Consider the following 25,679-nt stretch of genomic DNA (forward strand, 5'->3'; position numbering starts at 1 on the left):
CACAGGAGGTGAAATTCTGAATGTTTGATGTAGGTTAGATAAATCATGCACTAAAAAATACTTGGGTTTTTTCCCCTTATTTTCTTATAAAGCATGAAGACAAATAACTGCAACACAAGGACATATCCCAAATATGTATAAAGCAAATGGAGATGAACCATTTCCCTAGTGTCTACATTGTAATATTTCTACTATCTGAAGGAAGATATGATAAAAGGAAGCATCGGAGTAGAGGTGGATAGAAAGAAGGGGAAGGGTATAGAGAATAGCACACCTAACCTCTCATGTAGTTCAAATATGCCACATCAGGCAGTAGAGGAGGAAAAAATTTTTGTGTATGTGTGTGTTAGAACCAGCCTAGTTTACCTGCATCTCATTGAGCAGTTCAGGCAACTTTTCAAGTTTCTAAACTGAAATGCTTGCTCTGCCAAAGCATTATCCTAGAATTGTGCTTTTTGGCATCAGGAGCATATGGAGCATAGGAGTAAGCTATGTTGCTCCAGCATCTGAATATGCAGCAACTCCCACCTGGGCATAGGGAAAGAAAAAAAAAGCAAGACCTTTAGGAAAGCCCTGTTTCTATTCTGACAACCAAAACTGTCGAATTTAGTTCCCATGTGAAAAGCAAGAGCTTGTGACAATCTGAACCTCTTTTTCTCTCGACACCAAGCAGTGCAGAACTACATCCCACCATTCCACTGCCACTGCATGAGCACCAGCCCAGGCAGGTGACTCCATGCCTGTGAGGCTCCCAGAGCTGCTGAATTCACAGTTCTCCTGGCTCCCGAACCCATCTGCTCCTTTATCCTCGAACACTGGCACCACAAAAGAAAAAGGACTTCTTGTATCCCCTGTGCCCACATCCCTGGGAGAGAAGTAGCCCCCTCTGTGTGTCCTATCCCCAAGGGTCCAGTAGCTGTGGAGGAAATGAAAGTGTGGGGAAGTGCCCCAGGGCCTCACAGACAGTATAGAGAAATTGGATTCTTTACCCGGTGTGCAACAAGCAGATAATTACACACTCGAGAGAGACATTGATTATTCTCTCTACAACTACCTGAAAGGAGATTGTAGTCAGGTGGGGGCTGGTCTTATCTCCCAGGCAACCACCAATAGGATGAGAGGACACAGTCTCAAGCTGCACCAGGGGAGGTTTAGGTTGGATATTAGGAGGAATTTCTTCACTGAAAAGGGTGATCAGACACTGGAACGGGCTGCCCATGGAAGTGGTGGAATTACTGTCCCTGGAGGTGTTTAAGGAAAGACTGGATGTGTTAGTGACATGGTCTAGTTGACATGGTGGCGTTCAGTCATAGGTTGGACTCGATGATCTCGGAGGTCTTTTCCAACCTAATTTATTCTGAGATTCTGTGATCTATTTCAGTCACACAAGCCCAGGTGCTTGGTGGTATCCCACAAATCAGGCACGCCAACTACCAAAACTTTTTACTGTTCATACTATTTTGGCAAACAGAGGCACTGATGTTACTGGCTTCCAGTTACATAGTTAATGATTAGCATTAATTAGTATTAATTAGCATCGACGGCGCCCCTCGGGGCCCCCCGCGATGGTGCCTCACACCGCCCTGACGTCACTTCCCGGGGCGGCCGCGGGGCCGCCCCTGCCGGCCGCGCTCTCCTATGGCGGCCGTGGCGGGGGCCGGGGGTGCGGGCGGCGGCGGCGGCTCGTCGGCTGCGCTGGGCGACGGCGGCGCCATCGACTACTCGGTGCACGAGGCGTGGAATGAGGCCACCAACGTGTACCTGCTGGTGGTGCTGGCCAGCCTCGCCCTGCTTGTCTACGCGCGGCGGTGAGGGGAGGCCCGGGCGGAGCGGGGCGGGGCGGAGCGGAGCGGGGCGGGGGCTCCCTGCGGGCAGCGGGGGCTCCTTGCGGGGGAAGCGGCCGCGCCAGCCCCACGTGCAAGGGGCACAGCTCTCACAGCCTTGTCCCCCAACCCCCGTCGCAGGAACAAGAGGAGGATTATGCGCATCTTCACCCTGCCCCCAGCCGCCGAGACGCCGCCCGAGCCCAACTTCTACGACAGCATGAAGAAGGTCCGCCTGCGGCAGCAGCTGGAGATGTACTCCATCGGTAAGTCGGAGGGAAGAGGGGGCTCCCTCGGGCCTGTGGGCGCTGCTGGGGTCCGTTCTTAAAGGGCTGGCCTCGAGCTTGCGATGCGGACAGCAGAGTAGAGCCTTGGCCCTGCGGCACCATGTGGGCAGGGTTTCTGCAGCAGCCAGGGCTGTAAGGACTGAGGTGTGAGGAAGTGTGGAGGGAGAGAGTGGCTGTGCAGTTCTCTTAAAGCAAATGTCAAAACGAATCCCATGTTTAACTTTTAAAGAGCTTGGAATGTCAGGATGTTGCCAAAACGTGGATGGATTTGTAAATGTTGAGAGGACTGGAATCATGAGTAACTCAACCACATAAATTGAAAATAAATGAGAATTTTACTGTACCAACAAGTGTTGCCACACTCATCTTAATGCTGAAGGTCAGAATGGAGGCAGGAAAGAGCCCCTTGCTCCTCTTATTCCAGAGGCCCAATTCAGAGAAACACTTGACCTTCCTTTACATCTGTCATATGTGTATACCTAGAGGGAATATGGGAAAAAATACCTAATGAGCTGAAACCACCTTTTAAATACAAAGATTGATATAAAGATTCTTAGACCAGGCCATTGCATTCTGTAGGAACAAGATAGGATGTTGTTCCTATGTAGAGATGCCTGCTGTCATTTGTTGATGGTGCTTGTACCACTGCACACAACTCTTTCATCTCCCTTTGCCTTGATAACCAGTTTAATTTTGAAGTCAGTGTAATTGTTAGATTGTGGCCTGTGTATTGTGGAGGAAATGAGCAATGTGGAGGTCAACCATGTGACTAATGAGTTGTTCAGGTCATCTGTAGTAGTACTTCTGAAGCCATAGTCTTTAATTTTACTTATTTTAATGAAAGGACCTGAATGGAATCATAGTTCCCTGCCGTTTATTTACATTTTGCTATGACCCTACTGTTCAGCATTTTCAAGGCCAAACACTAAAGGAGAGAAGTTCCACACGGTGACTGAAACTTCCCCATGTGTGGCTGTGGTGAAACTACGTTCTCTGATATTAAGTCTGTTTCTATTGTCATATTTACACGTATATATTTGCAGATATCTATACATGCATAAACATATATATACATGTATAAAATAAATTATATAATCGGTGTTGATTGGTGTTTCTTTTTTTCAGCGAGGAAGTATGAACATCAGCAGCAGCCACCAAAACAGACTGAAAGCGTTCAGCTCTCAGTGGAATGAAGCCCACAATTATAGGAACTCAGGATATGTATCCAGTGCTGATTATAAGAGTCAGTGTGGAGCTATATTCAATGCCTCTTGATTGATACGTATGTGTAGGCAAGGAGGAAAGGAAGGGGACTCTTCCTAAAACTTTGTTCTTAGTAGCTGTTCTCTGAGTCCTTGTGAGGTAAACTGAAAAATTCAGCATGAAGGTACCCGAAACAGGGCAGACCTGCTCAGAGAAACCTCTGAGGGTAGAGAAGTGTAGTCTTACCAGTGATTTAAATTATTTCTCTCTCTGCTAGCACTGTGGAAATCAGCACCTACCTTCTCTGGCAACAGCACCCTAGAGAAAGCAAGGCAGTATCTATCTGCCTGGAAACCCTTGTGTTCCTTGATAATGGATTGTTGAATTTGTTGAATGCAGTCAGTAAGTGTGAAGACACTGTGGCCTTACTGCCTGAAGGTGAACAGCTTTGAGAGCCCCAAATGTCGCTAGCGCTGGTGCAAAAAGGTTCTGCTCTCTGTTTATTTAGAGGTTGCATATGCAATACTGTGAACCTTTCCTGGAGAAACTTTGAGAAGTACACAGAGAGCTACACGTCTAGATGACTCTTAAAGCCACTACTGTAATGTTAATAGCAAAGGTGATTAGCTTAATTTAGTCAAATTGTTTTAAAGAATTGGTTTGTCTATAAAAATCTGTAAAAACAGGTCACAGCTTATCCAGAAGAGACTTCACGCTGCATTTACTTTTTCTTTCTCGGTAAATCACAAAATCAGTTAATTTAAAGAATACTGCGGAAATTACTTCTTAATAAAAGCATCAAATCATGATAACTACTTGAAGATGTATCACGCTGTAATTCCTAAGGTTACATGACTTGAGTTGGCTGAGTGGTGAACAAACAGCACAGAGTTGGGAGTGTACATCCAGAGGTTTTTTTCCTATTCCATGCTGAAATAAATATTAAGTGTTGAAGCAGTGGTGAGCAGCACTGAGGTTCCATTTGGATATGAGGAAACTTGGCTTTGTGCACTGAATCTTACTAGACTGAAATTATCTGTACTTTCATGTCTGTAGGGACTGTAAAACATGAACTGGGACGAACTGACAGTGGCAGAAGGCCCGGCGGGTGTGCCCCGTGAAAAGGCTCGTTTGGGTGAAGCATGGCCCGCTGTGACAGCTTTCTCACGTATCACCACGGGAAACAGCACCGGCGTCACTCCGCGGGGCCGGGGGGAGGTGGCCAAGGGGAGCGGGGAGGACGCGGGAGCCCCAGGGCTGCCGGTGCCATGTCTTTCCCGCGTGCGAAGTCCCGGCTCCGCACCTCCTCCCCGTCCCTCGGCGGTGTTTACGAGGCACACAGAGCTCCCCGATGCGCTCTGCCCTCATCCCCATCCACCCCCCGGAAGCGCCACCGTCTCCTCTCCGCGCGACCTCACTTCCTCCCGCGCTTCCGTCTCCGGGACGCGCCGGCTGCTGCAGCTGCATCTGCCGCCGCTGGTGCTGCCGCCGGTGCCGCCGCTACTGCCGCCGCCGCTGCTCGGAGGCCGGAGGCGCCCGCCGGGCGGTGAGTGGGGCCGCACCGCCCTCGCCGTCCCCCGCGCCCCGTCTGCGCCGAGGGGAGGGGACGGGGCGCCTCGCCGGGGGCCGAGGCGAGGCGGGAAGGGGCCGCCCGAGGAGAAAGCGCGGTCGGGGGCGGGGAAGGGGTGTCCGGGTCCGTCTTCATCCTCGCGGGCGGGCTGCGAGCCGCCGCCGGGCCGGGCGGACTCTCCCTTGCATCCCCCGCGGGAGCGCTCGTCGCAGGTCCCGTGCCCGCAATCGCCCCGAGGACGCCGTAGCGATGTCCCGGCGCGGGGCTCGTGCCTGTCCGGAGAGCTGAGCCCTCCCTCCTTCCCACCAGCCCTGCCCACCCGGGCGGGCAGGCAGGGAACGAAGCCTTTCCGATGGCGCATCCCCGCCGGGGCGGTTGCCCGCCGCGCACACCCGATGCGGCTGCGGTCGCTTTAGTGAAGCAGCACGTCAGAATGGACTCGTGCCTTCTAGTTTACCCTGCTCAGCCGCCTTTCAGGCTGCAGACTATAATTTTACAGTTTGTCTCTCAGCGGAGCTGAAAGCACTGTGAAACGCTTAGAAATCTGGAGAGGCATGCAGCTTCCTTTGTATTCATGGACCTGAGATAGTGGCACGAGCATCTCACAAAATTGCTTTTCCAGATGAAAGGCTTCTAAGGAGGAGCAACAAAAGCAAAAGCTTTTTCAGGTCCCCAACCTTTTGTGTGTGCCAGGGTGTTCGAAGAATGCTGCTTGAGCCATGAGCGAACGGCAGGTTGTGATCTGTTTTCCTGGCAAGTGCAGCCATTGAAGTTCTATCCCAGTGAAACTAAACACTGTTCTGCAGGGGGGTTTATATTTCAGTTTTACGGTACAAGTATGGGTTGGGATGGAAGGTGCCGTCAGCTTTTGAAATTTTACCTCAGATTTCTGCAGTGATTTTTACCCAGTAAGCCATAATCCTGTGTGTAGTTAAAAATCAGCGCCTAAAATCAAAGGCAGATAGGGTAGAGAGACAACAGATCTTTTCTTTTTTTTTTTTTTTAATCCATTCTTAGTAGTCAGGCTTGTAGACATGCACTGGAGCAGATTCTTAAGCTCTCATGAAACTTTGTTCATGCATTAGATGTCTTGTCTGGGGAAAGTTTGTGACCTTTAAAAAAATCATGCCAAAGTTATCTTCAGTTTTGTTTATTTTTGAGAATGCTGTACAGGGGGAAGTCTTTCTGTCTTACCCAATCCTGTTTAAAAAGCTATTATGATGTGTAGATTTAGTGGTGTCTGATAAAATGAAGCATGTGAGGGAACTCTTTCTAAGCAGTTAAAACTTTACATCTATTAGGTACTGCAAAAAAGTGTTAACAAGTTGCTCTCACTTATAACAGATGCTTTTAGGAATCTGACCTCTCTATTGTCTCCATATGAGCTGCTGAACAGTCAGATCTTTGTAACTGCAGCCTTCAAATGGAGTTACAACCATGACACTATAATCTTACATGAAAACTATAGTCTTCTGTTAAGTGGTGGAAAAGTCATCTCTCTCCTCATAACCAAAATGTGTCTGGCTAGCGTTTGTGCTCAGTGCTGCACAGAAGATCAAAGCTTTTTGGATAGAGCTGTATAAATTCTGTGACGAGGCTCGAGAGCGTCTTAAATATTTAAGCTATGAGTGTGTGTTTAAAGCTGAAGACGTCGTAAACTCTGTGGGCCTTGTAGTGAAAATATCTTCCTCCATGCCACGAGCATTTTGAGTTTCAGTCCGGTGCTACATGCCCAGATGGTATGAACTGGTATGTGCTGGCTGAGCCCAGATGGGAGCGTAGCCTGCAGCAGCTGCCGTGGTGCCTTATAGCTAGCCATCAGAGTTAGGAATCTCAGCAGCGTGATGCTTGAGTGGTCCTAAACTTGCACTCAAACTTCCCTTTCCAAAAGTGCCTGATCCATTGAGAAGACCCACGGAGGAAGCCTTTGCTATACCACTTGTGTACACAAGCTGTAGAAGCTGTACTGACAGCTTCTACTGCTGATGTCAGTAGAAGCTCTGAAAATAGGGAGAAGATCCCAGTGCTTTTGTCTAAGGACATTTTGCAGGGGAAGCTTCTTCAGCGCAATACAACATTATTCATTCAGAATATTCTAACCTGTGGTGAATCTTTCTGTAATTTATTTTTTGTGTATATGATTAAGCAGCATTGGCCAAAAGCCTGGTGACAGCACAGGGCTCTGGAATGTCTCCCTTTTGCCTGGGCAGTTTATTCACGTTAGCTTACTTCCGTGAGCATAATCACTCCTTTTAAAGTCCTCCTGAATTCAGGAGTGCCGCTGCTATTGAGCAAGCTGAAATTATACACGCTACACAGAGCAAGGTGGGTATGTTGCAACTTAACATCTCGTTCGGAGGAATTGAAAAGATTTTGCCCCAGCCCTAATTTCTACATTAAAGAGATTGAAGAAGGTACATAATGACAGTTTTCAACGGGGAAGCAGCACCTTGTCAGAAAATGTGTAATTAAATCCATGATGTCTTTGGCCTGCTATGCCTAAAGAGCAGCAGTGTTTGGAGGAGGCTTGCTGACAAAGTGGAGTCTTCAGTCTTGGTTGCTTATGCTCCAAACTGGAAGTAGTGATCAAAAGGTGTTCCCTTTCCCCTCCAAACACTTAAACTGTGTTTTAGTCATGGTAAGGAAACTGGATGTTGTTTATTAACGTAGTCACTCAAACAAAAAGGCAACACTTGATTTTGTCCTTGAGACAGAGCTGCCAGTGAAGAACAGAAGGTTTCAGTGCCTCAGGCCCCCAAGAATGGAGGTAAGATCCTTTACATTGCAGCCCCATTTCTGTTGTGGCATAAGAGTTAAGGGCGACAAACCAGTTTTTTGTAGTCTTAACAAGCTCCATCAGAAACTGACATTGCCTGGGTCAATGGGACTCCCTGCTGGCTAAGGGACAGATACTGAGCGTGACCAGAGATACTGACTATACTGACTGCTGGCAGAACACCCCAAAGGCAGCAGAAGTGTCTCATGAGAAATCAGACATCAGGGAGTGAAAATCAGTGCTAATTTCTCCATAACAGAGGGCAAGAAGCGAGGAAGATAAAAACTATGCATTGTGTGAAGAGCAAAAGGCTAAGGATTTTTTCCGGCAGGAAGAATCCTACTTTCATAACTTTATTCCCAATTCTCTGATTAAAAATGGCTGATGAAACTTCTCAGTGCTCAGTTGTATCTGTGAAATCTGTGTTTGCATTGAAAAGACTAAGAACCTTTTTAAGAATGAAGGTGCTTTGCCTCATTTTTGCAAGGAATGGCTAAGCTTTGGGTGTTACTTTAATAAAAATAATTCGTGATCTTTTTGCGGAATATCTAAACTCTGGGCGTTACTGTAATAAAAATAACTTCAAACTCCAAGATTAACAAAACTGCTAAAAGGAGTTAGTTCTTAATAAGAAAAACAATAAACTGAATTTGGAATTTCTGAACCAAGCCCTCGAAGGCAATTTGTGGCAAAACTCCAGAAAAAGAAAAAAAAAAAATCTCATTTTTATAAAATAACTATATATTTTCTTTCTCAGTTATAGCTAGACACTGCTTTGAAAAGTGATTCTCTCCTTGCAGAGGCCTAGGAATGAGATTTTTTTAGGAGAATTTGGTTTAATTTTAATCTAGCAGTAAAATGAATTAATCCTAAAAAGGAGCTGCTCAGATTTGGCATTTATTGAAATTGGAGTCCGAGAAAATACTTTACATTAGCATATCTGAAGAAGAACTTAGGTCCTTAGTCTGCGAAGGAGTAGCCTCCTTCAGTTTTTGCCAGGCTGTCAGACTTGCTGGAACTGGTTTTGGACATCCATGATGTTTAAAAGGCACATGTGGGTCTATAGCTTGCTCTTGAGAAAGACCGTGGTTTTGATAAGATTATAGACATATTTGTCTTTTTTCTAATGGAGTAGAAGGAGTATTTTGAGAAGACTTGGCCAACAGGAGGACTGTATTACTTTCCGAAGTATCCTCTGGGTCATACTGGAAACATAGATTGTAACATGCTCTTGACTGACAGTGAAGAGTGTGAGGCATAAATTCCTAAGCAGGAAAGATGTGTGTGGGTTGTGCAATGGGAGACTCCATGTGATGTCGTTATTTATGGTGCTTCTCTCAGATGTCTTTCTGGGACCCAAAACAGCTGCTGTGAACTTTACTCAACACAGAGTACCAGGTATGCTTGAACGACTTTTTTGCTGTTGCTTGGATCATGGTGTACACTCTGATTAGGCAATACAGAGCCAACTGGGCGAATCCTTTTACTGATTGAAAAGCTTGCAGGAGAAAAAAAAAAGTAAGAATATAATCTTCTGTAGCTTTACTTGGTTGACATCAAGGAGTGATAGTTGAAGGCAACCCGTTTCTTTATGCTGTAATGTGGAAGGAAGGGTGGACTGACAGAAGAGGAAGACTAGCTTTTTCTTTTCAGAGGGAAGATCTGAAGGATAGAGGCAGAGGTGCAGGTTTTTCAATCTTACCTCTTTTCTTCCTGACTGTTTTGTTAAATGGGAGCAACCACTGTTTGCAGGAACTTTTCCTTGCTTTGGTAAAGGGCTGTGGCTGGTCATGCATTTTGATATGTGGCAGTGCCATTGTTAAACATATCCAAATCTACAGTCAGATAAGGCTTGGAATAATTGATGTTTTTAGCTCAACTGAATAACTGAGTTCACATGATCTGTAAATGGCCAGTGGATTTTTTTCTTAGGCAAAGAATGTACTGCTTTTATTGCACATTTATTTTAAGCTAATTTTATCACATCAGATTGAGAATTCTAGCAACCAAAAATGCCTTAGTAGAGTCTGTTAAAAAAATTTTCTTACCCAGACTCTGTTTCTGTGTGTGACAAACAGAAAATATCACATCTTTTTGACTTCATAGTCACTAACAACCCAAAAGCGGTGAAAGCATTGCACTCCATACCTCTGAGATTACTTTTGCCACTGCTGATGGGAGAATTGTTCTGTATCATTAGTGTCTTCTCTTTCAACCTCAGCACATTCTGAAATGCCAAAGGCAAACCACTTGATGGCTGATCAGAGGTTCCAGAGATGCTGGTATGGCAGTGCTCTGAAACTTGTGGCTTGGACCACTGTTTTAGCATTGCCTAAGAGCATTGTATAAGTATCCAGCTCAGGATTTTGTCTTTACACACGTGAGACAGAAGAACAGGAAAGTATTTATGACCTCTTAGAAAGTGTCAAGATCAGCACTCTGAAACAGAATTTCTAAGACTGCTTTAACTATTAAAAAGCATGGACAGGTCCTTGAGAAGTACTCAGTGGGACAATTTAACTGCCATTTTGAGACCTGTAATTTTATTGACTAATCAATCTATGATACTCAAATAGAGAAAAAAGTTGCATGTGTTTGTATTACTTAATGAGGTAACTGTTGGCAAAATGGTACCTATTACCAGTTCTGTTGGTGCTATTTTGGTCATTAAAGAGCTTAATTTGTTTATGGACCATAAGCTGTAACAGATATTTTCTCTTGTCCTCTTGCTTGCCTGAAGATCATTCTGAAGAGGGATGAAGTGGTGTGATTTTCATTTTGATTGAGGCAAAGAAGTATTCTTTTGCCATAATTCACCAGTTCCAAGCCCATAATCACATTTGTGGTAAAACAGTGATGGCTGTGTGGTATTTCTAACAGATGCTGTTAAAACTCTCTCATCTCCTTGGGGGGCCATCTTCCCATGAGATACCAGCGTTTCTCACTTCCTCTCCTAAAGACTTTGGGATTAAGAACCTGTGGCCTGGAATCCAAAGTTTTAGCTCCAGGGACTGGGAGAAGAAAATGCAGCCCAAGTAATGACTGAAAGCAAGACAATGTTTTGGGGAGATTGAGAGGATCCAGAACTTGAAGTTTGCTTTAAGAGTCTCCCTCTCTTGTCTGCTGCTTGCATACATTTTTTTTTTCCACCAAACTTTTGTTGAATGAAGGTGTGGCTTTATGCCTTGATGCATCTTGCAAATGTTGTATGAGCAGAAACAGCAGTGATTAATCACACTGGAGCTTTAGTATGTACTTGGCATAATAATCATGGTGAATATATCATGAACTCATCCATAAGGAAAAAAGTATCAACATAGGCTAAAGTTATTGCACAGGGGAACCTGCAGCCCACAAAACATCAGCCAACAGCAAATTGATGTTTCGTGGTTGGACCATGTCGTTCTTTATTCAGGCACGGAGATGAGAGGGCAGTTCTTTGCTCATAGGGAGAGAGGTTCCTGTACAGACCTGGAAAAGACAAGAAGCGTGGTATGCTTCTTGTCTGTTTTTTCGTAACTAAATTTATGAGAATCTTGGGAGGGTTCGAAGAGCACAACACAGGGGAAAGCAGTTTGCTTGTAAGGGTGTCAGCTCTGGAGTGGAAAACACAAGAAAAGTGAGCTTGCAAGATCTAGAAGAGGGTAGGACCTGCTGAAATCCTGATGGAACTGCCGACTTTCCTGCAGATCCCAGAAGTTTAGGTTAAAGAAATGTTGCTAGATATGTGATAGAGGTTGCTCAGTTGTTGCCTTAAAGGCCCTCAGATTGTGCTCCTGCTCTGTAACAAAGCATAGCATGTCTTAGAAGTTTACGGTGCAAGCCAGACTGGAGCTCTTGGAAGGGCAACAGGGGTGGTTAATAGCTGTGCTATTTCCAGTAGTGCAAGAACAAAGGGATATTTAAGAGAAATTGAAAATCAGTAAATTTGAAACTGGGCATAATTACACCACACAATATTACCAAGGGCAAAAGTTTAGTTGGATTCCAAGCAGACCTGGGCATTTATATATATAAAGACAATGTCCAGAGTTGCAGTAAATAGGATTAAAAATAAATTAAGCATATAAACCTTCATGCTAATTGATGAGGTCAGGAAGGAATTTCCCTTTTGGGTGAATTACATCATCGTTCACTACCTGAGCTGTTCTACCTTTTGAAGCATCTGGTCCTGATCACAGGAGGCAGGATTCTCAAACAGATGGACCAGCAATCTGACCTGTCGTGGCAGTGCTTAGCTTATCCTGCCTAGGTAGGATCTTGTGAAAAGGGTTGGAGAAGCATATAGTTTTTTAGGGTTTTCTGAGGCCACCTGTGCTGCAGTGTATGTCTACTTTTCCAGTTTCTCACTGGTGAAACAGGTCAACTGTTGTCCAAGTGCCTCTAATGAATCCTGAGAAGTGCCTGCTGACATGTCCCACTTAGAGATGGAAGATGTAATGGGCACATAAGGCATTGCGGTGTTACTCCATAGATTCAAAAGTAGTTCTGTGAGTAGCTGCACTAGTGAAGATGAGACTTCCCTGTAGCTTTTTCAGTTTTGGTGGCATTGTGGTGCCTTAAACATCTTTCCTTCTTTTTTTCATTCCAATATACAGCAGTACTGTTAGCATCCCTGATTTCCCAACAGTACACAGTGCCTGAGCAGCTTCTCACTGCCTTATAGTTCTTGGGTATATTAAGTCAAAACATGCTGTCTCCATGATGTTTGTGAACCAGACATGTTGCTCAGGGGCTGCCTTGGTTACTTATTTTGCAAGTCTGTTGTAGGAATTGAGTACCTGTGAATCTCTGTCCTTTTGCATGAGATTAGGTTGAATTTGGCCTTAAAAATTACATTTTTGTGTATGGGACAGTCATTGTGGTTATATAAGCAGTGTTTCCTTGGGAAACAAGGAACAATTTCAGTCTTGCAAGCAACTTGCCATAGAATATTTTTTCTCTCAATGCAATTAGGTGCATGAACAGTTACGCCAAATAATTGAGGCATGTGTGCCTTTAAAACATGCACTATTTAATCTCTTAAGACTTTCCCCAAGGTATAAGGGGAAGGCTTCCTTGCCAAAATACTATAATCGAGTTAACATTCTGGGACGTGTCTGTGTTTTGTTACTGAGCTACAAAGCTTCAGTTTCTGTTACTGAGCTTCTGCTGGTGTTGGCTGCTAGGAAGATCAAAGTTAGAAGTACCAGCCTGACAGTAAATTGTCTCTTCAAAAGAAAACTGAAAATTCCTTGGTTGTTTCAGGTGGCAGTCAGCATCAGATCTTTTTGACAATTATTAATCTTTTTCTGCAGTTCTCTTTCTGCATGCAACAGTGAGCAGACTGCATGCCTTGTAATCTGTATGGTGTGTGTGCTGACTGTAGACATCTGATTAATGAGTGAGGATGTAAATAATAAATTGAATTACTTATCCTCAGTTAATTTCTACTGCTCTGAGAGAATATGAAGTTATGATGACTATGGAACAGTAAAATTCTGGTTTCTGTTTCTTGTATACAGTGATCATCATGATAAAAGATTAATAATCACTGTGGTATAAAATAATTGGATGGTATATGCACATGTCTGGGTGTCCTGACAGCAAGACAAGTGTGGCTGCCTCAGCTTTTGTGCTTTTGAAAGCTTGTAAACTCTTGAAATCTGTGATAGTTGCCTTTCCTGAGTAGGCAGTAGCATGTCTCAATTACAGGCATGATCACCGAGGTGCAAGCTTTCGGGACTATTTGCCTTCTAAGCATTTTTGTGGCTAAGGACTTATTCAAGAGTTCAGAATTGAGAGAATATGTATTTTTCTTTGACATGTAATACCAGCATAGCAAATACATTTCTGTCCAGTTACTTAAAAGCTATTGTTTCTGCAATACCCAGAGCACTGTCAGAGGGTTTCTTGCTTTGACTGTCCAAGGCTCAGCTATCTTCTTGATTGCAATGTACAAGAACCAAAGCCAAGACCTTTTGTGCTCCAATGGGACTCTGTCCCTACAGCTGTCCCTCCTTTCTAGTGTAAGAGAGCCAAAATGACCCATTGTTTCACGGGGAGGAGTTGGTGCAGGACTACACTATTTTTCTGATTCACTGTCTTTCTGACTCACATGCTGTTGTCAAGTGCTTTTGCAGAAGAAAGAAGGATTTTAGATGGGAGGTGGAATTCTGAGAAGTTTAGATGGTAGCTGATAAGATGTAGGGTCTGCACTGCTTCTCCTACCAAGATGTTTTGATGCTAATGTTTATTTAAAGATAGCCTTAACCCTAAAAGGGAGAGATAAAATTGCTTTCATGCTTCTATTTCACAGAGAGCCGGCTGGCAGAATGGTTTTGGTGCCTGTTTATCTGTCCTAAAGACTGCAGAAATAATTTCTTCTGCACCCCCTCATTCAGCATTCAGGCAAAATTGTAAGGCAGGCAAAAGGTTTAGGCTGCTTATTTGGACGCAAGATGGCTGTGTCTCCATTTTGCGAATGAGTCATTCCTCTGCCTTTTTGTTGTTAGACTCTAAACAGTGCTGCTCTTGGCTTTGGGCCCGTTTGATCCCAAGTTTTGGGTGGCAGAAACAGGTAGGCAAGTGCCCTTCACTGCAATCCAAAATTTTATGACATGTTGAAAATACCTTTGACCTTCGTCACCTTGTAGTTAAGCTGCTGTAATGCCGAGAAGGCATCTCCTGTGGTACCTGATAAGTGTATAAAAACGCAAATGTACTATGGAAGTTGTGTAGTTTAAGGGGCAATGGGAAAAGTGGAGGAGAGGCTTACTTACATGTTTGTTTTTCATCTCAGTTGTGGGCTGGAGCTCTGCTTACTTGGACAAATGGGTCCTGGGTAAAGATAACTGGCATTGTTTTCAGTAGTGGGTAAGTCAGCAGATGGGTCAGCAGTTTCTTTTAGTTGAGCTGCCTGCCGCAGACTAGTTCTGCAAGCTTGGCACCCGATAATATTTTCCACAGTATGTTAGGCTAGCTGGTACCGGATTTCTCCTGCTCATCATGTCAGAATTGGAGGTATAGATTGGGAAGTTCCATTGGTTACCCCAATTTTGGCATGCAATGTTTTGCCAAGCTAGGTTTGTAAACTTTGCACTTGTGAAAGGAACTCTGATTTCCTAAAAGGAACTTGAATGAAAGTTGGGATTTTATTAAAGACACAGAGGCATATTATTATTCATCTTTCATTGCTTCATCCCTGTGATGTTTCCTGTTTTGCTTCTTGAGATACAGGTGTCATGATGAGGAGCTTCTCAGAAACAGAAGTGGATGATGAGTGGAGATGAAGAAATCATACATTTAAGAAGTTGGCTCAAGTTTCCGTTACAGGCATGGAAAGTTTCTGAGACCAAGCCATGCGAGAAGAACATGAGTAAAGAAGAGGGAGATGTAGACCCAGACTTTCTAGAAGGGATTGCAGGATTTGAGAGGACGCTGCACAAACGTCACGTAGTTTTCTGGCTTATTCATATGCCTGCGCCCCTGGATTGTAATACTTTGTTTGCATGTCTGTTTGGAAGTTGAAAAATCCCCTCCCATCTGTGTCTTTAATATAATCATGACTTCAAGCTTGTTTTAGGAAGAGCAGAACATCACTGTAGCTTTTATTTGTGGATTAGATAGCTGCTGCTTTGTACTTGAAATCAGTTTTGTTTTTTTTGTAGAAACATACATTGAATATGGAAAAGATCAGACCATGACCATGACCATTACGATATAGGAAGTCAGGGGTTTTGCTTGCATTTGATAAACAACCTTTGCATAAAAGGTGTGACAGGTGCATAGGTAAAAGAAAAAAAAGACAGTGCTGGCCCTCTGATTTGAATAACCTTATAATGTATTGTTCTTACGCTGTCCTTAGACATATTTCAGAATCAAATATTAATCAGTTCAGTCTTTTTTATTTGACTGTTTATCATAAAAATGTTTTAAACAGATAAGATTTCTTGTCAGGGCTGTGGGGTTTTAAGTGCATATTACTTAGTGTATATATAGAGTTAGGGGAGAGCTTTTTGGAGAGGTAGTTTTTTAAACATATTGGCTGTTACATGAAGTATCTCCAAGGACATACTATCCATGCAGTCCAACAACTTAATGGTGCTGTGAACGGACTTAATTGTAGTAATTTAAAAATTTAAATTTATGCATATTTTCCTTTATTGAACAGTGTTGCTCATAGAGACAAAGAGCAGCTTTATTTTTCTTACAAACGCCTTATCTGGTGTTTTATCCTTAAAAAAAGGCTATGGTTATTTTTGTATACTGACTGAATATTTGGCCTCTAATAGTATATAATTAGATGGAAGAGTAAAAGCAGTTGTTAAGGAACTGTTTTTCTAATGAAAATAGTTTGAAATCATATAATTTTAGTTTCTTCCGAATAGATGTGATTAGTGTGTTGGAAATAATTTTATAGTGGATATAAAGGGAACAATTGAGAGACAGTGGCTGAGAATGTGTCCAGCTATTTTTGTAGCTAACAGTTACATTTTTTCAGTCTTTTTACTTAGATATTTCCATATAGTTAAACAGCTAAATCACAATGGGATACAAAAACTATTTGCACATAGTAATATTTATATTTTAAAATAAGTTTTATTTACCAATTGATAAGTAAACTGCAATGCCTGTGAGAAAATCCTAGCCTATATTATTACTTTGATAGAAATTTGAATATGGGATAGTATTGTCTGTATCATATAAAAATGTTTTTATGGATTTTTAGCTGCTGAAACTGAAATCAATAAACTATAGCTACTGTTGTTGACTGGAACAAGTAAATCTGCACATTTCTGTTTTCTTCGTGTTACCTCTGCCTCTATGTTCACTTAGTGTTTTTTCCAGCATTACTCCTTTCATGGTATTTGCCTGCAAGGCACACTGAGTGTGGGGTTTTGCATGTTCTTGTGGAAGATTTTCTTGATGGAGAACTGTGCCTCTGAGTTTATGCAATTACTCTATTTTCTGAATAAACCCTCGAGAATCTCAGTCAAAGTAGAATCCCAGGATTAGAATAGCCAGTGGATCAGTTTGTAATTTTTTTCATATTTTAAATAGATTTGTCAGTAACTGATGATTGTGTTTAAATTAGATACAGAATAGTCTTCTGCACCCCTGAATTTCACATTAGGTTAACATGCCAGCGTATCCCAGATTGGATGTACATTAGTGAACAATATGGTCCATGTTCTGGATTACTTTAGAGAACAGAAAATACTTTTTGTTTGGTTGAAAAATTTTTAAAATTGGAAAGGATTATTCTTCTTTTAAAAATATAGTACTTCGGATTTGAAAGAAACAAACTTGCAATATAGCCCAAATTTATTGTAATCTGTTCAGTTATTTGTATTAAATGAAGCGATTAAAAGGTGTTCATGTCTGCTGAAGTTTTAAAGAAAAAATCAAATTGTGGGATATAACTGGTTAAACGCTTGAAGACAGTGTTGATTGAAATATTAAGATCATTTGGGGAGTAATGTACTCCACTGTTTCAGGGAAACTGTTTTCCTTACGTAATTTTATTAATTTGATTTAATTAAATATGTGCTTAATTCAAGGCTGAGGAACTGATTGATAGTTGAAGAAATGGCATAAATAATCTTCCCTATTTTAATTTATGTGTAGAAGAGATGGAAGAAAAAACAACTTCTGTGACTTCAGAAGGTCTTGGTGACCAGAAACAACAAGTTGTTTATTAATTATAGACTCTTTGATTACTTCTATAAAAGAAAAAATATTTTCTATACTTTTTTCCTGAGTATTCAGTTTTCTTTATTTACATGGTGATCCATTTGCTCATTTGTTTTATGGATAACAGTGAGTAAATTTTCCTTATTAGTATGACAGAGGTAGACCTTAGTGCCTTCCAGGTCTTGCAAGAAGTATGCTCTGCATGTGTTTCCATATTCCAGAGCACTCTCACGTAGTTATCATGCATGGCTACCGTAGAAGACTTATTTTTTTTTAATGTTATTTTCTCTTTTTTTGCTTGATTTTTTTCTGATACTTGCAGAATTTGCACCCTTCCTTGAAGTGGTGTGGCTCTTCTCTCAGTGCTGATGTGGAGTGGAGACATCTGTGTCAGTGCTGTGCCATTCCCTTTGTTGGGTTGGTCGTTTTCTGCAAGGGAAATGTGTAGGTCTAGAGAAGTCCCAGTTCAAGCTGTGGTGGGCATAGCAGGGTCCTGACATGACTAGCTCTGATTTTCACACCAGAAGGCAGGGAAGAGGGGAGGGTTCCTCACGGAATCCCCTTTGCTATTCCTGACCTCTCAGCAACATCCATTCTATCTTTTCTCCACTGGGCAACCATCAGACTGCTGTGATGCGTCAGGATCATCATCACGGCTTAGCTATAAACATGCTTTTCAGAGGATGAAGCACACTGGGCACTAGCGCTGTTTGCTGGTGCCACGTACTCAAATATATCCTGCTACCTTAATAACTTTCCCTTCTCTGTAGCCTCTGTGTCAAGCAGAGGACTTCTAGCTGTTTGAGCTCTTTCCGCAGATGAATATGCTGGTCAGTCCTGTTATCCTGCCCATACCTTTAGGAGGACTCTTTGTGCTCCAACTGGACATCAGCATTGGACCAATTGGTTTCCTCCCCGGCTAGGAAAAGCCCAGATAAAACATAGAGCCATCTCTCCATAAGAGAGAAAACCTAACTTCTCTTGACCTGCTTCACAAGACCACATACCCTTAATAAGTCCTCTTGGGTGTGTTTGCTAAGCCAAATACCCAACTATGGGACATTCTTTGGCATGATGCATTGACAGTGATTTAATGCCAAGCCGTTGTGACAAATCTGTTGGCCACTTGTTTGCTTCAGTAGTATCATCAACCTACAGTGAAGCAACTAGCACATTAATGCTGCCTTGTAGGTGGAACTCAAGGTTTTTGCTTCACCATCATGCTCCTCATGTCTCTAGCAGCAAAGGCTCCAGGAGATAGGTGTGGAATATTACATGAACTCAGAAGAACAGAGATCAGCAGCTATTGGACTTTGTGGGGGAAACAGGCCTATTAGTTGGCAGATGCCATTCTTTGCATGGTCTCCAGGCAGCATTACCAGCCTCTTAGTGTAATGTTTGGCTCCTATTCCTGTGAAATGAAGCCAAGGTCACAGATTTAATTGCTGTTTCCCCCTTCATATCTTTATTACTACAATCCTCATACAAAAGAAAATACACTGCATTGCCGCAGTGTATTGGCCTCATCTTGCTTCCGCTTACTCCCGTACCCCTGGTCGACACCTCTGAGTGTCATCGTCCCTCCTCTCTTTGGCTATACCCCTGGTCCTTTTCTCCTTTTGACATTTAGCTAGCTCATTTCAGCAGTGCTTGGTCTTCTGTCCTGCTGGCCACACTGATTTTGAAGTTTGTCAGTGAGAGCCAGCCAGTGTGGTTTGGCATGTTGGTAGCTACTCGCTCGCTCCAGCTCTGTTTGAAGAGAGGGGGTTGCTGGACCCAGGGGAGCTCCAGCCATCTCTTCTGGCTCAAACAGAAGACTCCACAGTGGTTATGCTCTGAAACCCAAACTGAAATGGAAATGGCAGGCAGTCTGGGGCTGGAGGTGTCAGGTTTCCTTTATCTGAAAAATTTGCATTGTTGACTTTTGGCAACCACGCTCTGGATTTTTACCAAGGGCATCTCTGCATAAGCCTCTGAATTTGCAAAATGCATATTTTTGGATTGCCACAGGAGTGTTTCATGGGCAGTTTTTTATGTTCTGTGTAAAGTTGGTACAGGTCTGTTAGTATTTTAGGATAATGCCCCTTGAGTTGTCAGCAGTAGCCAGGGCTTTTGAATACCGTGCCCATGCTGATTGTTTTCTTTGTTTAGGGCACCGGGGAGGAGAAGTGACGGATTAAGTCCAGGGTGGCTCAGAGCAGCAGTTCACCCCTTTCCTTGGGCTTAGTATGGACACAGGTACACTCAGTCTCCGGTCAATCAGCCAGAGTCACAGGTGATACAGGTCCAGTTCCCTGAATTAGCTGGGGCACTGCTTGAATCAGTGTTGGCCAAAGCCTTGTCCTTCAGAATTGGTTTGCTGCCTTCAAACTCCTCCTGACCTGACAAGGGCTTGTGCTGTGGCAGGACTTGGAGTCAGCATGGCTCTCCGAGGCCACATAAGACCCAGGGCCTGTGTCATCTGTTGTGCCAGCCTTGGCGTCCAGCAATTCCAGTTGTGGGTTTCTGCCTTTCATTTTCCCAGGGCTTACTCACTCAATAGAAAAGTGTGATCTCAAGCAGTCACATGCTGTAACATGGCAACTCTCCCTGCATGCCTGTGCAAGCACAGCTAATTCACCTCAGCCATTGGGAGTGGAAGTCCCCTAGTTGGGGTGTTGTCTTTGAGAGCCCACAGGCTTGCTGGAAAAAAAAAAACCAACATATGGATGACAGGGTGACAGAGTTCAGAGCCATCAAGAAGCACATCCGAGTGGTTTGATTCCTTAGAACGGAGGAGTTGCTCCATACCTGAACGCTAAATGACTTTTAAATTTTTATGTCTACCACATTAAACTTTCCAGACAGTCCCTGGGATGGTTTTTCTTGCAGTGAAGCACAGATGCATCCCTTTTGGAGATTATCCTGATAGAATATGTTGGACCTTGCTACCCAATATGCAGAAGCAAAAGTACTTTTATTGGTTGGAGCTGGCTCTTTACAATTTGAACTGTGTTTGCAGCTCTCTGCAGAGCAGATACTCAGAGTTTTGTTGGCATTTGTTGGGCGTCATGGAGTTACCAAAGCACCCCGAAGAGTTGCTGTGTTTGGTAGAGCTGTGTTAAATCTGTCTCAAGGACCTCAGGGCTAATTTCCAGGTAATGATCGGCATGTGGTGTCCTGCTTCAAGCCCCCTGTTGTGGAGGTGTTCGCAGGGGCCTTCAATGCCAGAAAGAAGAGGGTATTGCAAGAGCTGGATTTCTTCGAGATGCTATGTGATACCTGTGCAGCCATCTGCTACCAATTTTCATTCCTCCTCATTATTTTGTTGTCTTTGTTTGTAGATTGAGGGGAAATAAGGGTTCCCAGGCAGGGTTAGGGTCCCCAGTTCCAGCTGCTTATGGCTCCCAATTTTAAAGTACCAGAAGGTATATGAAAGCCCAAAAGCTCATGTGGCTGGTCAGTAACCTTATTTAAGCTGGCACAATGTAACTGGAACAACATCCTGAACCTTTTGAATGTTTTTATCGTATTTCTGTTTCTGACCGAGTGCAATTTACAGGCATTCAGGTTCCAATTCTTACAGGTTTTTATGTTAGAAAATTATACTCATCCCCCGTTATCTTCTACTCAAAATGTGTGTACTTCAAAATGTGTATAATCGCTTAAATATGTAGCCTTCTGACCTGAATGGCAAAAAAGGCCAGTTACATTTGGTATAAAAGTTACATTAAGTTGCAAATTCATTTTGTTTTAGTGGTCACTGGGAAATGAGAACCTGGGCATCTTTCAGAAAATAGCTGATGCAGAAATACAAAACCAAGAGGGTTTAAAATTAATTATTTAAATTGGCATGTCCTATTACATTATTTAAACCAGAATATAAGTCTGCTTAGCATAGTTTTGTTGAATCAAACGGGGATCTATCAACTGTGGATTTACAAGAAAAAATTAAAACCAAATTATGATATCTGATTGAGATTGTAATATATGATATTTGTCATTTCTACAGATACTTGATTTGATGGGAACCAAACTGGTGCTGCCATTGCCAAAAACCAATCCTCGCAATTTATTTTGTGGTCTTATAAATTTTCCTTTGCTTGCTTCTTTAGTGGTATCCCAAATTATAACTCTTTTTAATGGTCAACCTATCTTGGCTTGAATTTTCCCATGCCTGAAGTCCACAATGCTGATTTAGCAGAACAAAAACTTTGAAGATATTTCCTTTTCTTTGTGCTGTTTATTACATCCTTTGCTTTGCGTGTAGACTGCGCTCTGAAGCTTAGGTCAACAAGAAACCACCGTTGTGGCCAGGCTGGCTCTTGGGAAGCGGCACTCAAATGGTTCCAGTTTGTAGTTCTCCTGGGTCTGAGATGATTCCCACAGGTCAGGCTGGCAGCTTCTGGGGTTTGAAATTGATATAGATACCTCTCCAATAACATATCCTCTCGACTGTCTCTTTACCTACATCTGCATGCGGGTAGTGGTTAAGCTGTGTAAATGGTCCTTTAAGGAGAACTAGGATGGGTTTAGTGCTTACTTGGACTGTTTGGATTTGAGGCAGACATCAACAACTTGTCAGCTGTAATGAGAACATGAAATAATAATTTGCTTTTTTTTTTTTTTACTTTATAAAGTTAAATCAGGTCTCTGAGAAGTTTTTGAGTTTGTTTATTCACTTCCTTAAAACTTTGGAATCCAGATCTATAAATACAGTCTGACTTAATGTTTACAATTATTATCACTCTCACTTGAATTGATTGATGCTACTTGTTAAAAAATAGAAAAGTAAAAAAAGGTATTAAGATATGTTTAGATCTGCAGGAAAAGATTAATGTTCTTGTTGTTCAAATATGTTGCTCTTGTCCATAAGGGAAGGCCGATGTGAAAGTATGAACCTCTCAGTTTTCTAAAACTAGGAGGCCTGTTTGCCAGCTATTACAGAAGTAAAAGGAAAGACATTGCAACCAGATTGAGATGTAGTTTTCCCCAAAAGTAGCAGCTATATTGCAGACTTAATAATAGCTGGGTATCGACCTTAAATAAAGAGTCGGCATTTCTTAAAAATAATCATGGCCTGATACTTATAATTCTTTTTTTTTGGGGGGGAGGGGGTTAATGTTATTTTTGCATTGCAGATTTCTAGCTGGAGTTTTGCCCTAATTCTTTTTAGAAGGTGATGTAGGCTTGCTAATCCATGTGAGTTTTCTTAAGAAATGTAAACCACTTTTCAGTTTTACCAAATTATCCCTGCAGATGTGCAGTTGAATTTAACCAAATCAAAAAACTTTTGACTTCTTGTTAAGAAATATCCTTTATTCAAACTTGAAAAAATAAATGGAGAAAGGACTATGTTTCCAAGTCTGTGTTTACAAATCTAAATGGATGATTTGATTTTTCTCAAATGACCAGGATGCAGAAAATTTAGAGATTTAGTTTAATTATGTTGGAATATCATTCTGTGGCTGTGAGTGACTCAGAATGGAGTAAAACCTAGCAGAGAAATTTAAAACATCATTTATTTATAAACTAGAAATGTGTCCAAATAAATTTTTTTCTGTCAGATATTTAACAGTGACAATGCAGTTTTGATTTACATTCCTTTTTGCTGAATATGGTAGCTTAACTGCATTATATAGTCTTAAAGCAAATGTTTTATATAAAGCTAAGCTGGGTGGTTTTAGGCAAACATTAGTTTTGCCTTGACTTACATGCAGAAATGTTTCCCACTTAAAGGAAAGTGGTTGAAGGAATCTGGATTGGGTAATTTAGGCTGAACTGTTGAAAGTGAAGTTGCTTGCTTAGGCATTGATCCAGTCAAAACTCGTGCACATCTTTAACTTTCTGCAGTCTGCATAGCCTGTGAGACCTCTACTGACATGGATAAAGTAGCAAGCATGCAACATCGTTCCCAAATTGGATGTATGTATCCTACCCTCACGTGTGCTTGAATTAAAAGTGCATTTAAGTGTGCTTGCAAATAGAAGATCTGTGACTCCTCAGAGAGTACCTGATCTCACCAGTATGCTCAGCTGATGGTCAAAAATGAGATTTCCTTTCTTGTCTATGCTTATGCTTGGGGGGCAAAAAAAAAAAAAGGAACGTTTTGTTGCTTTTAATATGAGCTTCATTGGATTGGTTTGTCTCACTAGTGCAGTCGTGACGCAGTGTTGTGTTTTATCAGTGCCCACCCCCAGCAGAATTCTTTGCTTAAGAGGAGGCAGATTTTCACCTACTGAATAAGACTCTGGACTCGCACTGATGCTTCTCGGTGTTGTCTTGTGTACTCTCCTGTGCCGGAGTGAATTTTATCCCCGGACTGCCTGGTGTAAGTTATAGCCCTCTTTCTACCCTCTGGAAATTTGCATGTTCAGATGTGACTGTGCTGAATGATAGGATGTCTATTTTAGACTTCAACGTGTATTTACAATCAGGAGGGAAGGTTGCTGGAAGAACTTAGCTCCTTTTCTTTTGAAACAGCTTTTAAATACTGGGTGAGTTTTAAAGACTTCTCGGCATGGTTTTCTTTTGTAAAACATGTTTTTTGTAACCATGAACTCTTGTTTTCTCTGAATGAATCTTGAAAATCTGTACTGTCGAATCATAAAAACTACTTGCTTATAAGAAAGACTTTGTTCAGTCACTGAAGGATCAAATTGTCCTTTAATTAGAGAAAAAGATATTTATCTGCAAATGCACAGTAACTTGTTGATACTTTACCTATCTTACTTGTCTGTAGAACTGCTCTTTAAAGTGTCTGCTGCTTTGTCTTTTTAGTGAATGTTTTCAGCAACAAATCTCATACTAAATATTTTATATGCATTTTTGACCTTTCAGTGGTGGGAACAAAGGTTGATAGGGACTAAGAAAAGAAAGCATCCTCTGAAAGTTTTGGGAACTGACAGTGACCAGTCCCTCTACAATGTTAAAGTGGATGTGAATCCTTGGAAAGCTATCAACTTCAATCTTGTTTCCATATCAAGTAGTAGTGTGAATATGCTTAAACACATTGTGAATGTGTTAAAATAGGAACTGATTGATACAAAACCTTCTGCAGATATGATAATTGATTTTTTTAATAGTAAGTCGAGAGTGCTTTTTGTGTACTGAAGCATTAAACTTGCATAATGCTTGGCCTTGTGACAAGTCTGTGCATGTAATTTAGAACCATATAGGGATGTTCTTAGTCTTGAACCACTTGAATTAATACTACCTTTCTTATCATGAATGTAGCATTGGTAATTTAAAGTAAGTAATTTGTGAGCCTTGTGGCCCGAGCATGAACTCGAAATGATAAAGACTATTGATATGAATGGTATTAGTAGCTTTGGTTATAAATCATGTTTGGTTTCTAAGCAGTGCTGTGTTTAGTACCAATAGACTGGAATGCCAGATCTGGTCTGAGTTTATATACAGCCTGACAGATCGGTTTTACATAAAGAACAACATACAGAAATTAGAGAGGTATGGACTAACCTCCTAGAAGCTGCTGTCTGGTAAGCATTTTAGACAGACTTTTCAGCCACTGGTAACTGGAAGTGAACCTGCCTGTCAGTATAAATTCAGTGCCACTGTTGATCATGAAACGTCTGCTGTCTTTTACACGGTGGGGGAAAAGAAATTATCCTTCCTTGTCTGCCTTGCCATAATGCAAAGTGGAGTAGTTGTAAGAGTTATCTTGAGAAATGCTACACTAGCTGCTGTCTTTTAATTTTTCCTCATACTTGGACAACAACAAATCAGTTAAAAGTGGGACCTTGCAGAGTCTCTGTCCTGTCCATAGCAGAGGAAAATTTTAAGCTGCAGCATGGGGCAACTTCTGAGAGTAGAAGAGCTGCATACAGCATGATTTATATATGGTGTGAGCTGCATACCTTTCAATGTTTCACAAGTGCAGTAGGTTTCTTCCCCAATTTTCTGCAAAGAGAAGATTAAAAGATATTTCTGGGATCTGTGTTTGTTTCCTTTATGTCATACAGTTGGATTGCTGGTGGGTAATGCGCCCTGATTGCTTCCCAAGACTTTGAACTTAGTCCAGAGCTTTTATTTATCCATTCATCCCTGCTGTTGGATACTTCTGCATTCTCTTTAGCAGCAATTTGTTTAGTAAACTGCCTCCCCCCCAAAAAAAAACCCCTGTCATCTTTGGTTTGCAAATTTAGTATTACTTTTTTCACTAAAATCTTGTCTAGGCTCAGAAGTGTACCATGAATAGCTTCCAGAAGAGCTGTCTTAGTAAATGTCCATCTATAAACATGTCCTAAAATGATCTTGTGATTACCACGAGATCCTAACTTTTTCCTGAGGATTCACTTGTCATTGTGCATGAATCAAGGTGCTTCGTTACCTACCTAGGTTTTTTT

The 25,679-nt window shown here is 42.1% G+C and overlaps 2 protein-coding genes across 11 annotated transcripts in view; both read left to right on the plus strand.

The window, feature by feature from the left end:
* The first annotated feature begins 1,614 nt into the window (after window positions 1-1,614).
* SMIM19 (small integral membrane protein 19) lies at window positions 1,615-16,425 on the plus strand. 2 transcript variants are annotated; one of them, XM_027677026.1, is made up of 3 exons: window positions 1,615-1,808; window positions 1,965-2,089; window positions 3,236-4,134. In XM_027677026.1, exons 1-3 carry the CDS (start codon window positions 1,639-1,641, stop codon window positions 3,301-3,303), a joined length of 363 nt encoding a protein of 120 aa, XP_027532827.1. In that variant the 5' UTR covers window positions 1,615-1,638; the 3' UTR covers window positions 3,304-4,134. The 2 variants fall into 2 exon arrangements, with proteins under 2 accessions (XP_027532827.1, XP_027532828.1); XM_027677027.1 differs by lacking the exon at window positions 3,236-4,134 and adding an exon at window positions 14,878-16,425 and having other exon boundaries at window positions 1,624-1,808.
* SLC20A2 (solute carrier family 20 member 2) overlaps window positions 4,802-25,679 on the plus strand; it is a 57,766-nt gene continuing 36,888 nt past the window's right edge. For 3 of the 9 annotated variants that reach the window (XM_027677017.1, XM_027677025.1, XM_027677024.1), the window contains exon 1: window positions 23,514-23,644. The gene's annotated coding sequence lies outside the window, so the exon portion shown is untranslated. Of the gene's footprint in view, window positions 4,860-23,513; window positions 23,645-23,726; window positions 23,811-25,679 lie in introns of those variants that run through there. The other 6 variants (XM_027677020.1, XM_027677021.1, XM_027677018.1 and 3 more) reach the window with 5 other exon arrangements.

This window comes from Neopelma chrysocephalum, unplaced genomic scaffold (genome assembly GCF_003984885.1).
Source record: "Neopelma chrysocephalum unplaced genomic scaffold, ASM398488v2 Primary Assembly neopelma1_42b, whole genome shotgun sequence".
NCBI classification, from domain to species: domain Eukaryota; kingdom Metazoa; phylum Chordata; class Aves; order Passeriformes; family Pipridae; genus Neopelma; species Neopelma chrysocephalum.

Excerpts from the sequence above, each read along its gene's own strand:
- SMIM19 (XM_027677026.1), top strand. The coding sequence starts at position 1,639 with ATGGCGGCCGTGGCGGGGGCCGGGGGTGCGGGCGGCGGCGGCGGCTCG. Across the intron at positions 1,809-1,964 it reads CTGCTTGTCTACGCGCGGCG|GAACAAGAGGAGGATTATGC; the intron begins GTGAGGGGAGGC and ends CCCCCGTCGCAG. Across the intron at positions 2,090-3,235 it reads GCTGGAGATGTACTCCATCG|CGAGGAAGTATGAACATCAG; the intron begins GTAAGTCGGAGG and ends TCTTTTTTTCAG.